At 40.7% G+C, this 12673-nt stretch overlaps 1 protein-coding gene across 1 annotated transcript in view; it reads left to right on the top strand.

Moving 5' to 3' along the window:
• SCP2 (sterol carrier protein 2) overlaps positions 1 to 12673 on the top strand; it is a 121092-nt gene that overhangs the window by 79417 nt on the left and 29002 nt on the right. Inside the window, exon 12 of the mRNA XM_039474595.2 lies at positions 3405 to 3558. Within this exon, the coding sequence (XP_039330529.1) occupies positions 3405 to 3558 (154 nt within the window). The remainder of the gene's footprint in view (positions 1 to 3404; positions 3559 to 12673) is intronic.

Consider the following 12673-nt stretch of genomic DNA (forward strand, 5'->3'; position numbering starts at 1 on the left):
GCTCTGATAGTAGAAAACCATGCTTTTTAATGTTGTTTTTGGAAAAGCATTTAGATGTCTAATTTGAAAATAAAGCAGAATTATGACTTTATTTTACTTGGCCATCTGGATAGTATAGGAAGGTTTATAGGTTCAAGCAGAAGGAAGAGCTCAGATAATAACTAAAAATGTTATCCCCTGTAGCTTTTCCATTCTGTGGTTATTCATAGCACTTAGTGTCCTTGTCCTTGTTAACACTTTGCATTTACATTACACTGTGAATTCTCTGTTATCTTTAACATTTGGTAAAGTGCTTGATATATGTTCTAAAGGTTTATTTTTAGAAGCAACCAGATTGTATACCCTTATCTATGTAGCTGAGTCCTAGGCCAGTTACTTTCATATAAAAATGTTGACCAACGTCTTGCAGCAAGATGATGGTTTGTAACCAGTTGGTTGAAAGTACAGGTGGCCTGGACTTGCATTTGGCATCTGAAATGTGAGCAGCCCTGTGAGACTGAGCCCTCAACCCATGGGATCTGACACTATTTCCAGGTAAATAGTGTTAGAATTGAAATGAATTACAGAACACCTTGGCAGTGTCTGTAAAAGAATCTATTTGGTATTTGGGAGAACTCCTCACCTTCCCGACATCTGGTCACAGAAATGTGCTATGAATGTGTTGAGTAGAGAGGAAGAACAGCTTGCTTTTTCTCTTTATATCTAGCTTATAATTTACATAACTGTTAGGGTTTAGAAAACAATATGCCAAAATAAAAGCCTCAGAAGCAAAAATTTTTCTGTGGCCTTCTCCTGGCCTCCTATGTCTCAGTCCCATTCTCCTCTCCACCTCTCCCACGCTAGACCAGATGTAGAAACTAGAATCCCTCTTCCTCAAAGCAGGTCATGGAAACTGGAACTTCTTTTCCCCAAAGCCAGTCGTAAAACCTAGAATACCACTCTAACTTCCCTTCATCTTTCTGTGTAAAACAGGCCATAAAGAAATTATCTGACCTATCTTTTTTTTTTTTTTTTTGAGACGGAGTTTCGCTCTTGTTACCCAGGCTGGAGTGCAATGGCGCGATCTCGGCTCACCGCAACCTCTGCCTCCTGTGTTCAGGCAATTCTCCTGCCTCAGCCTCCTGAGTAGCTGGGATTACAGGCACGCGCCACCATGCCGAGCTAATTTTTTGTATTTTTAGTAGAGACGGGGTTTCACCATGTTGACCAGGTTGGTCTCGATCTCTCGACCTTGTGATCCACCCGCCTTGGCCTCCCAAAGTGCTGGGATTACAGGCTTGAGCCACCGCGCCCGGCTGACCTATCTTGTTTGACTATAGGTCATAAGACCCCCATTCCAGAAAGGGTCCTGCCCCACACCCAGAAGGAAGGAGTGCATGTTCAGAGAGGCCAAGAAGAATCTCGAGGGACAGGCCTGGCTGGGTTTCTCCACTCAGTCTATTGGCATTAGATCATATACCTTTTGTCCAATCGCGTTTCTATATAGCTGTTCCATACATTGTTGAATTTAAGCATAAAATGGACAACCTCCCCCCATCTTTGGGATCTTCATTCTGAATGCTCCTATGTATATATGTTAAATAAATTTGTATACCCTTTCTGTAATTAATCTGACTTTTACAAGTTGATTTTTCAGCAAAACTTCAGGGAGCCAGGGAGAACTTGGTCCCTTTACCCACCTCTACATAACCATTCCCCAGTTATTTCACTTATAGATTATCTAGGTTTTCACTGTTATAACAATATGATGAACTGATAGCTTTGTGTGTAAAACTTTCCCTACATTTGATTATTTCCATGAAATGGTTTTGAAGGCATTTTAAAGACTCTTAATAACTTTGTACATTGCTTTCCAAAAAGGTGGTCCAGGTTTAAACTTTGACCAGTTCTATATGGGGGTGGCTATCTTGCCATAGTTTCCCCTGCATTGATTATTCTCATTTTTCAACATTCTTACCAATTTGATTGGCATAAAACGGTATCTGTTTGATCAATGACAACATTGAGTATTTTCTCAAGTAGTTGTAAATTGTACCTATTCTTTTGTGAAGACAACGAGCGGTATATCTAAGACCAGTTTGAATATTTTTTATCTTACATATTCATTTAGACATTTTATAAAGGCAGATTTCCAGTAAAACTGATTGCCCCTAAGTTGGGGTATAATAATTTCAATTTGACCTTCCTCATTATTTCTAAAATGTTCATAATTCAAGAAATTATTACCAGGTGTGGAGCTACCTCCTTTTTTTTTTTTTTTTTTTTTTTTTTTTCCTGAGACAGGGTCTCACCCTATAATCTTGCCCTGCTGGAGTGCAGTGGCATGATTATAGCTCACTGCAGCCTTGACTTCCTGGGCTCAGGTCATCCTCCTTCCTCAGCCTCCTGAGTAGCTAGAAACTACAGACATGTGCCCCCATGCCTGGCTGGTTTTAAAAAGTTTTATTTTTAGTAGAGATCAGGTCTTGCTATGTTGTCCACACTGGGAGCTACCTATTTTTAAACAGTGTTTAAGATACATGGTGTGTAAATATATAGACATTGCTTAAAAATGAAAAGCAGCACTTAAATTTCTTGGGGAAGTTGGAGTTTATATAGGAAATTGTCAGAGGTACTCAGGAATTGGAAGTTGTGGCTGGGGATGTGCATGGAAGAAAAGGCAACATAAGTAGTAGATCTGCAGACCAGTCTATCCTGATAGAACATTCTTAACCCAGTGTCCCTTCAATAGCTGGTCTGATGGAAAGGCAAACAATTGTACATCTGGAATCATGGGTTCAACTAACCTCATCTCTGGAATTAGCCTGCTTTGTGACCACAGATTATTTAACCTTTCTGTTTCTCAGTGTTCACATCGGTAAGTTCCTTTCAGTTCTAAACATCTTTGATTTTATTATTCAGGGGACAGAATGTTATCCTTGTGAATCCAGAGCTTTTCTTGTGAGTAGATGTGAATAGGTGTGGAGAACAACTCATTCTTGTTGAGAACTACTTGGGAGAAAATAATAGGAAAAATTTCCCATACTAGCTAAACTTTTTAGGGAATGTGAACTTCGAAATCCTTGTTTATCTTCTTTTGATGCATTAAAAATCATAAAATTAAATTAATTTTAAGCAGTTTTCCCTGGACTAGAGAATTGTATATTCAGTGTTTTCTCTTTTAACGTGCTGGAAAACAACAGGTTGAGTAAGTTTAAAGAGAGCAGGAAAGAAATTTAGACAGAAAATAACTAGCTGCAAAACCCTTCAGTGTTTTAAGAGAAGTTACTATTTAGACAAGCGTGGTCTCGGCTTAATCAAATGCTTTAATTTAAAGTCACAAACATCCTTTTTCTGGCTTGAGAAAGCTGGGGGAGGCAGCTTTCTAATCCAACAGACTCAGTGCTCTGTGTTCGATTTGTTAGGTCTGGCTCAGTGTGCGGAGCTCTGCTGGCAGCTGAGAGGGGAAGCCGGAGAGAGGCAAGTTCCTGGTGCAAAGGTGGCTCTGCAGCATAATTTAGGCCTTGGAGGAGCTGTGGTTGTAACACTCTACAAGATGGGTTTTCCCGAAGCCGCCAGGTGAGTGACGTTCTGAGTTTTGTGTGTCAGTTAATCCTCCTGACTTTTCACAGTTGATGATGTTTTACATGTAAAAAATTATTTTATTGTCTTAGTCTTTAAGGAAAAGTATCTCATTACATTGTTTTAAGAACATGACTTTAAAAGTGGCCTTTAGGTTTTAAATATAACCAACTTTAGGATAATTTTGTTGAAAAAGGAGCCAGCATAGTCACCAGCCTGCTGAACTAGAAGCCTGAGCTGGCTGGGTATGGGTCTTAGGCCCTACCAACCTGAGTAACTTAGGCAGATCTCTCCTCATGGCCTTCCAGCCTTCTGAGGTGGTTTGGGGAGTCACCAGATGTGCTAACTGGATCTTTGCAAATTTGTATTTTCCAGTCCAGCTAATAAACCCTCGTTGTTGCTAGAATTCTTTTTGTCTCTTGCTGACTTTCTTCCTCTCCTTCAACTGGCTGTACTCAAGTTTGCAGGCACTTTCTTTCCCATCCCACTCAGGATCCGTCAACTGCTTTGCACATCTCTCAGAGAAGTGCTCCTCCCCAGAGGAAAAAAGTGCCCCCTCCTGCCAAAGGCTAGACTTTCCTTTTTCCATGCTTTTGTTTCCAGTCACTTTCTGTAACTCCCTTATCTTTCCATTGGCTCCTTTCCCTCTGGCAGCATACCTGTTCACGTCTTCCCTTAGATCTCTTTTTCTCCTGGCCTTAATTGTTCTTTTTCATGATGAGTCTTTTATGTTGAGACACCTTTGTTTTTCCAAGCCGGAATACCTCACAGTCTAATTTTTTTACCTAACCATTGAGGTACGGCCACAAGTATCTAAGTGAAATTGAAATACCTTGTCTTTATTTTTCCTATTTATTCTGTTTAACTCTGCTGTAGCTTTTGACATTAATTGGCTCCCTTTTTTCTTTGGAAATTCTTGGTAATTATTTAATCATTTATTTGCACTTTTTTGTTTCTCCAACAAAGGATATGAGATACACTTCTTTTACTGAGTCCATTATATTCTTCTGTAAGCGCTTGGATCTCTTCTCTTCTCCTCTTTCTCTGCCCAGAATATAATTTCTGTTGTAAAACTTATATTTTAAAACCCATCTCAAATACTATCTCTCTGAATATCCACAGCACTTCGTACATTTTTGAGTACTATCTTGTTGGTTTGGTTCCCTTTATCATACGAAATCCTTAAGGCCTAAGACTGTGACTTACATCTCTTGTTCCTAGAATCTCTTATGGGTTTATTAAATTGGAATAAAAGGTATTGAATCTTAAGTTTTTGTGGGTCTTTTTTTCTTTTTTTTGAGACAGAGTCCTGTTCTGTCGCCCAGGCTGGAGTAAGGTGGGGTGATTGCCGCTCACTGCAACCTCTGCTTCCTGAGTTCAAGTGATTCCTGTGCTTTAACCTCCTAAGTAGCTAAGATTGCAGGCATATGCCGCCACATCTGGCTAATTTTTTGTATTTTTAGTAGAGATGGGTTTCACCATGTTGTTCAGGCTGGTCTTAAACTCCTGACCTCAAGTGATCTGACTGCGTTGGCCTCCCAGAGTGCTGGGATTAGAGGCGTGAGCCACTGCTCCCCACGGAATCTTAATTTTCCTCCTAAATCTGATTCATTGGTTCTCTATTGACTCTGAAATTCTATTCAGTTCATATTTGGAGTTAAAAATCCTTAGTAAAGAGTTAAAACTATAAAGAATTACCATAGTCATCATGTTAGTGTTGCTTTCTGATTTGCTCAGATTAGAAAGTTACTAATTTGGGGTAACAGACTTATTTTAAATGTGGAATTCTCAGTTCTTTTACTTTCAAGATACTAAATAACTAGAAGAAAGGACAGTTCTCATTATCCAGAGTTGACACTTCTGGGAAGGCAGAAGCATGAAAACAATTCAGAAATTATATTAATGATTAATGAGAAATTGGCTTGAAATATTACAGATATTATTGACAGCCAAAATTAGGGGAATAATTCGTGTTTTTTTTTTTTTTTTTTTTTTTTTGAGACGGAGTTTCGCTCTTGTTACCCAGGCTGGAGTGCATGGCGTGATCTCGGCTCACCGCAACCTCCACCTCCTGGGTTCAGGCAATTCTCCTGCTTCAGCCTCCTGAGTAGCTGGGATTACAGGCACGCACCACCAGGCCTAGCTAATTTTTTGTATTTTTAGTAGAGATGGTGTTTCACCATGTTGACCAGGATGGTCTCGATCTCTTGACCTCGTGATCTACCCGCCTCAGCCTCCCAAAGTGCTGGGATTACAGGCGTGAGCCATGCGCCCGGCCTAGGGGAGTAATTCTTAACTCTGATTAAGTTAAGTGCAGATACAGTTTTAAAATGTGGTTGTGGTTTGGTTTTAAACAGAATAATTTTAAGCTACCCATTGCACATGTTCTGATTTTTTTTTGTTACTCACTTAGCTAACTCTAATGGAACAGCTGCTACATACTTAGGCCCAAGAAGTGTGGTCCTCTCAATATGTGGGGAAAGCAACATACTTTTTTCAAAATGCTCTAGAAGCTCAGAGGAAGAAATTATTATGAAGGAAGTAAATTTGAGCTGAGATGACTAGGATTGCCCAACAGAAATATAGGGGAAGGGCATTCCAAGTCTGTACATAGGTATAGAAATTTGCAAATACAAGGAGGTTTGGCAAGGGGCTTACGCTGTGTGGGTAGAGAGTAGATTATTTTGTGTATGCCTGGGTGGAGGGACAAAGTGGGATTATGTTTTGAAGTGATTCAAATGCAATGCTCAGGAGTTTGGAATTTATCCTATAGAATATGAAAAGATATTCTTTTTCTTTCTTTTTTTTTGAGTCAGTCTTGCTCTGTCACCAGACTGGAGTGCAGTGGCATGATCTCGGCTCACTGCAACCTCCGCCGCCTTGGTTCAAGTGATTCTCTTGCCTCAGCCTCTCAAGTAGCTGGGATTACAGGTGCTCGCCTGGCTAATTTTTGCATTTTTAGTAGAGATGCGGTTTCACCATGTTGGCCAGGCTGTTCTCGAACTCCTGACCTCAGGTGATCCACCCACCTCAGCCTCCCAAAAGTGCTGGGATTACAGACATGGGCCATTGCGCCTGGCTTGAATTTCTTTTACAATCAGAACTTGTTAGGTAATTTCAAACAAACAGGAAAAAATTCTAAGAATAATACAAGGAACTCCCTTATACCTTCTATCTAGATTTACCAATTGTTGATATTTTGCTCATTTGCCTTATTGTTTTTCCTCTGCATATATTTATATCTATGTATGCTTTTAACTATCTGAGAGAAAGGTGGAGTTTTTTTTTTTTTTTTGAGATGGAGTCTCGCTCTGTCACCCAGGCTGGAGTGCAGTGGTGCGATATTGACTCACTGCAAACTCCGCCTCTGGAGTCAAGCAGTTCTCTGCCTCAGCCTCCTGAGTAGCTGGAATTACAGGTTCCTGCCACCATGCCCAGCTAATTTTTTTGTATTTTTAGTAGAGATGGGGTTTTACCACGTTGGCCAGGCAGGTCTTGAACCCTGACCTCGTGATCTGCCTGCCTCAGCCTCCCAAAGTGCTGGGATTACAAGCGTGAGCTACCATGCCCAGCCAGGTGGAGTTGTTATCCTCCTTTATCCCTAAATATTTCAGTATATATTTGTAGAAACAATGGCCTTTTTTTTTTTTTTTTCGCTTAACCACACTAGTTATAAAAATCAAGAAATTTAATAGGGACTTTGTGTGATTTCTCATGCCTGTAATCCCAGCACTTTGGGAGGCTGAGGCAAGTGAATGGCTTGAGGTCAAGAGTTTGAGACCAGCCTGGACAACATTGTGAAACCACCCTCTTAGCCAGGCGTGGTGGCACTTGCCTGTATTCTCAGCTACTCAGTAGGTCATGGCACGAGAATCACTGGAGTCTGGAAGGTGGAGGTTGCAGTGAGCCAAGATCGTTCCACTGTACTCCAGCCTAGGCGACAGAGCAAGACTGTTTAAAAAAAATAATTAACATGGTTACAATACTGTGAGGTTGTTCAGATAACACATAGTCATAGTTCAACAACTGTCTCAATAATATATTTATAAAATAAACTCTAAGCTTTATTTTTTCTCCCTGTCAGGAGAAATCCCTAAAAATGCATTTAGCTTTCATGTCTCTTTAGTTTCCTTTAATGTGAAGTAATCCCTCAGACTTTGTATTTCTTAACCATGATTTTTTTGAAGAGTACAAGTATATTCTTTAATAATAGAATGTTTCTCAGTTTGCAGTTGCCTAATATTTCCCCAAATTAGATTCAGATTATACATTTTTTGCAGGATTAAGTAATGTTGTGTCCTTCTAGGTGCATCACATCTAGAGGGCATGAGGTTGTTTAACCCATATTGGTGTTGTTAGCTTTGCTCATTTAGTGTGGCATCTACCATGTTTTCCTCTGAAAAGTTGCTATTTTTTTTTTTTTTTGAGACGGAGTCTTGCTCTGTTGCCCAGGCTGGAGTACAGTGGCACGATCTTGGCTCACTGCAACCTCTTACTCCCGGGTTCAAGCGACTCTCCTGCCTCAGCCTCCTGAGTAGCTGGGACTATAGGCACCCACCACCATGCTCAACTAAGTTTTGTATTTTCAGTAGAGACAGGGTTTCAAAACGTTGGTCAGGCTGGTCTTGAACTCCTGACCTTGTGATCTGCCTGCCTTAGCCTCTCAAAGTGCTGGGATTCCAGGCGTGAGCCACAGCAGCCAGCCAGAAAAGTTGCTATTCTTTTCTTTGTAGTTAATAAGTAATTTGTGGCAAGATACTTTGAGATAATATCATCTTTTCTATACTTACTAACTGGCATTATTTCTGTAAAGAAGAGCTTTCCCTTGTCTTCCATTTCAAAATTTATTCATGTATAGCTATATATACATACACAAACACACATACATACAAACTCATGAATTCTTATTGTATTCACTGGGTTATAGCAAAGTGGTATCAATTATTTCGATGTTCACAGTGGCCCTGATTTGGCCAGTGGAAACCAATCAAGTTGATTCATTTGTCCCTATGAGTACCTTACTTTCTGGCTGAAGAAGAGATTCCAGGCTCATCTTGTGCTTTCTGTGCCTCAGCCCAAGGATCAGTCATTTCTCTGAGTCCTGATTCCTTTTAGCAGAGAATGGTATATGGAAACCACAAATGGCTGCTAGCTGTGTGCTCGTTATTATTACTTTTAGGCCTTTTCAGCAGGCATGGTAGACACACATAAGCATTACTTTAGTTTTGTTTCAAAATGGATATTTAAGAAATACACACAATAATCTTAAATGTGATGTATATCTGTTTCCATACTCATGTAGCCACCAGTTTGTTAGCAGTTAGAATGAGGAATTTATAAAACTAGATAAACGTCACTTGTACGTGACATCTTTTTAAATTTTATAGACTAGAATTACCAGAGACAGGTTTTCTTTCTTTCTTTTTTTTTATTTTTAGATGGAGTCTTGCTCTGTCACCCAGGCTGGAATGCAGTGGTGCTATTTTGGCTCATTGCAGCCTCCGCCTCCTGGGTTCATGCGGTTCTTGTGCCTTAGCCTCCTGAGTAGCTGGGATTACAGGCACGTGCCACCATTCCTGGCTAATTTTTGTATTTTTAGTAGAGATGGAGTTTTGCCATGTTGTCCTGGCTGGTCTCAAACTCCTGAACTCAAGTGATCCGCCTGCCTTGACCTCCCAAAGTGCTGGGATTACAGACATAAGCCACCATGCCCAGCCATCAGAGACAGGTTTGATCAGTGAGCAGAGCACCTTTCAACTTTTTGATCACACAACCTGCTTTGAAAATATTAATTTAGCCTTTTCTTTATTTAGAAAATATTGAGGGCCGGGCGCAGTGGCTCAAGCCTGTAATCCCAGCACTTTGGGAGGCCGAGGCGGGTGGATCACAAGGTCAAGAGATCGAGACCATCCTGGTCAACATGGTGAAACCCCGTCTCTACTAAAAATACAAAAAATTAGCTGGGCATGGTGGCGCGTGCCTGTAATCCCAGCTACTCAGGAGGCTGAGGCAGGAGAATTGCCTGAACCTAGGAGGCGGAGGTTGCGGTGAGCCGAGATCGCGCCATTGCACTCCAGCCTGGGTAACAGGAGTGAAACTCCGTCTCAAAAAAAAAAAAAAAAAAAAAGAAAATATTGAAGATACGTACTTTAAGGATCAGAAAATAACCAATTTAAAAATATCTGCCACACATTGTAGTTGCTCAATAAATGGTTGGTTTTTTATTTCCCAGTGCATTTTCCTTTCTTCTTTCCTATTTCTCTAGTCTTGTCACTGGTAAAGGTCAAAAATGGTTTTATTGGCTGGGTGCTGTGGCTCATGCCTGTAATCCAGCACTTTGAGAGGCCGAGGTGGGCAGATTACAAAGTCAGGAGTTTGAGACCAGCTGACCAACATGATGAAACTTCGTTTCTACTAAAAACACAAAAATTAGCCGGATGTGGCAGTGCATGTAATCCCAGCTAGTTGGGAGGCTAAGGCAGGAGAATCGCTGAACCTGGGAGGTGGAAGTTGCAGTGAGCTGAAATTGTGCCACTGCATTCCAGCCTGGGTTGACAGAGCAAGGCTCTGTCATAAAAAAAAAAAAAAAAAAAAAAAGGTTTATTTTAGTTTAATTTAATTTAATTTTATAGAGACAGGGTTTCCCTATGTTGCCCAGGCTGGTCTCAAACTCCTGGAGTCAAGCAATCTGCCCACCTTGGCCTCCTGTAGTGCTGGGATTACAGGTGTGAGTCACTGTGCCCAGCCTGAAAATTGTTTTATTTATTAATTATAAATATTACCTAGGATTTGGAAAAAAAATGAACTTAAATTTTTAGTATGGAATGGCGAACATACCCAACTCATTGAAGCCCACAGCTTGGCCAAAGAGGATCTTGTTATATCTCCCACCACAATCTGTGAGGTTTCTTTGTTTGTTTTCCAACTCAACTCTCTGGGCTGTATTTCTATATGTGATGGAACCATGTGCCTGCTTGGAGGTCATGTCATGGGGAGTAGCTGATTACAAATAAACTTGATATTCCCTGAAACTTATGTGTACTGCACAACTGTCTCCAATCAGAACAAGCTGATTACTAGTTAAATACTAGTTTTAGAGATGAAGGTTTGATTATAATACAGGACTTTATATTCTTCCCAAATACTAAGAAAGCAACCACTTTTTTTTAGACAGAGTCTCACTCTGTCATCTAGGCTAGATTGCAGTGATGTTATGGCTTGCCACAGCCTTGACCTCCCCAGGCTCAGAAAATCTTCCCACCTCAGCATCCTGAGTAGTTGGGACCACAGGCACATGCCGTCATGCCCAGCTAATTTCTGTATTTTTTTGTAGAGGTGGGGTTTTGCCATGTTGCCCGGGTTGGCCTTGAATTCTTGGGCTCAAGTGACCCACCTACCTTAGCCTCCCAATGTGCTCAGATGACAGGCATGAGCCACCATGCCTGGCCATCAACCACTTTTTTGTTTTTGAGTTAGAGTCTCGCTCTGTTTCCTAGGCAAGAGTGCAGTGGTGCTATCTTGGCTCACTGCAGCCTCTGACTCTGGGGTTTAAGTGATTTTCCTGCCTAAACCTCCTTAGTAACTGGGACTACAGGCATGCACGACCATGCCTAGCTGGCTAATTTTTGTATTTTTAGTAAAGATGGGGTTTCCCATGTTGGCCAGGCTGGTCTCGGACTCTTGACCTAAAGTGATCTGTCCACCTCAGCCTCCCAAAGTGCTGGCATTACAGGTGTGAGCCACTGAACTCAGCCTTTTTTCCTTTTTAAGATAGAATCTTGCCCTGTTGCCCAGGCGGGAGTGCAGTGCTGTGATCTCACCTCACTACAACCTCTGCCTCCTGGGTTCAAGTGATTCTTGTGCCTTAGCCTCTTGAGTAGCTGGAACTACAGTCGTAGGCCACCAGGCCCAGGCCCAGCTAATTTTGGTATTTTTAGTAGAGATGGGGTTTTACCATGTTGTCCAGGCTGGTCTTGAATTCCTGGCCTCATGTGATCCACCTGCCTTGGCCTCCCAAAGTGCTGTGATTACAGGCATAAGCCCCCATGCCCAGCCTCATCAACCACTTTTTAAAAACCATTTCAAATAACTTTATTAAGATGTAATTCATATGTCTACAGTTCACCCATTTTAAGTGTACATTCAGTGGTTTTTAGTATATCACAAAGTTGTGCAGTTATCACCACAATTAATCTTAGAAAATTTTCATCACCTCGAGAGAAAGTGTGTACCCATTAGTAGTTCCTCCTCCTTGAAGTCTCTGGCAAACACTGACCTACTTTCTGTCTCTATGGATTTGCCTGTTATGGACATTGTGTATAAATGAAATCATACACTGTGGACTTTCGTGACTGGCTTCTTTCATTTAGCATAATGTTGCCAAGATTCATCCATGTTGTAGCATATATTAGTACTTCCTTTTTATGGCTGAATAATATTCCATTGTATAAAGGTTCCAGTTTCTCCACATCCTGTCATTACTTCTTATGTATCTTTTTTGTTTTAGCCATGTTAGTGTTGTGAAGTGGTACCTCATTGTGCTTTACCTTTCCCTGATGGCTGTTGATGATCAGCATCTTTTCTTATGCTTATTGGCTATGTGTCTATCTTCTTTGGAGGAAAGCCTGTTGAGATCCTTTGGCATTTTAAAATTGGGGTCTTTGTATTTTAATTATTGAGTTGTAAGAGTGCTTTCACAGTCACTTTTTGAGAGCCTGGTATGTGCCAGGACCACACGAGGTGTTTCACATGTGCTTCTTTGTTTAATCCTCATAAAAGCCCCATACCTAGGTATTTCTGTTTATAGATAAGATTGATGATCAGAGTTAAAACAATTTATCTAAGGAGAGAGGGTCTTGAGTGGTAGGAATCAAGTTCTGAGTCCGGTGCTTCTGTTTTCCTGGCTATTCTGTGCTGTCAGTCTTTGATATTGTAGCATAGCCTGTTTTAGACTCGGAATGAACATTTTCAAGAATCATGGAGGAAATTCATATGCTGAGTAGGATATTTGCTGGTTTTATCTTGAAGGTTCCTTTCAATATTTAAATACTAGATTTATTCTAGGAAACCTATACAAACCAAATTAAAAAAAATAAAACCAACTGGAATAGTT

Source organism: Saimiri boliviensis, chromosome 11, assembly GCF_048565385.1.
Source record: "Saimiri boliviensis isolate mSaiBol1 chromosome 11, mSaiBol1.pri, whole genome shotgun sequence".
Lineage (NCBI taxonomy): Eukaryota > Metazoa > Chordata > Mammalia > Primates > Cebidae > Saimiri > Saimiri boliviensis.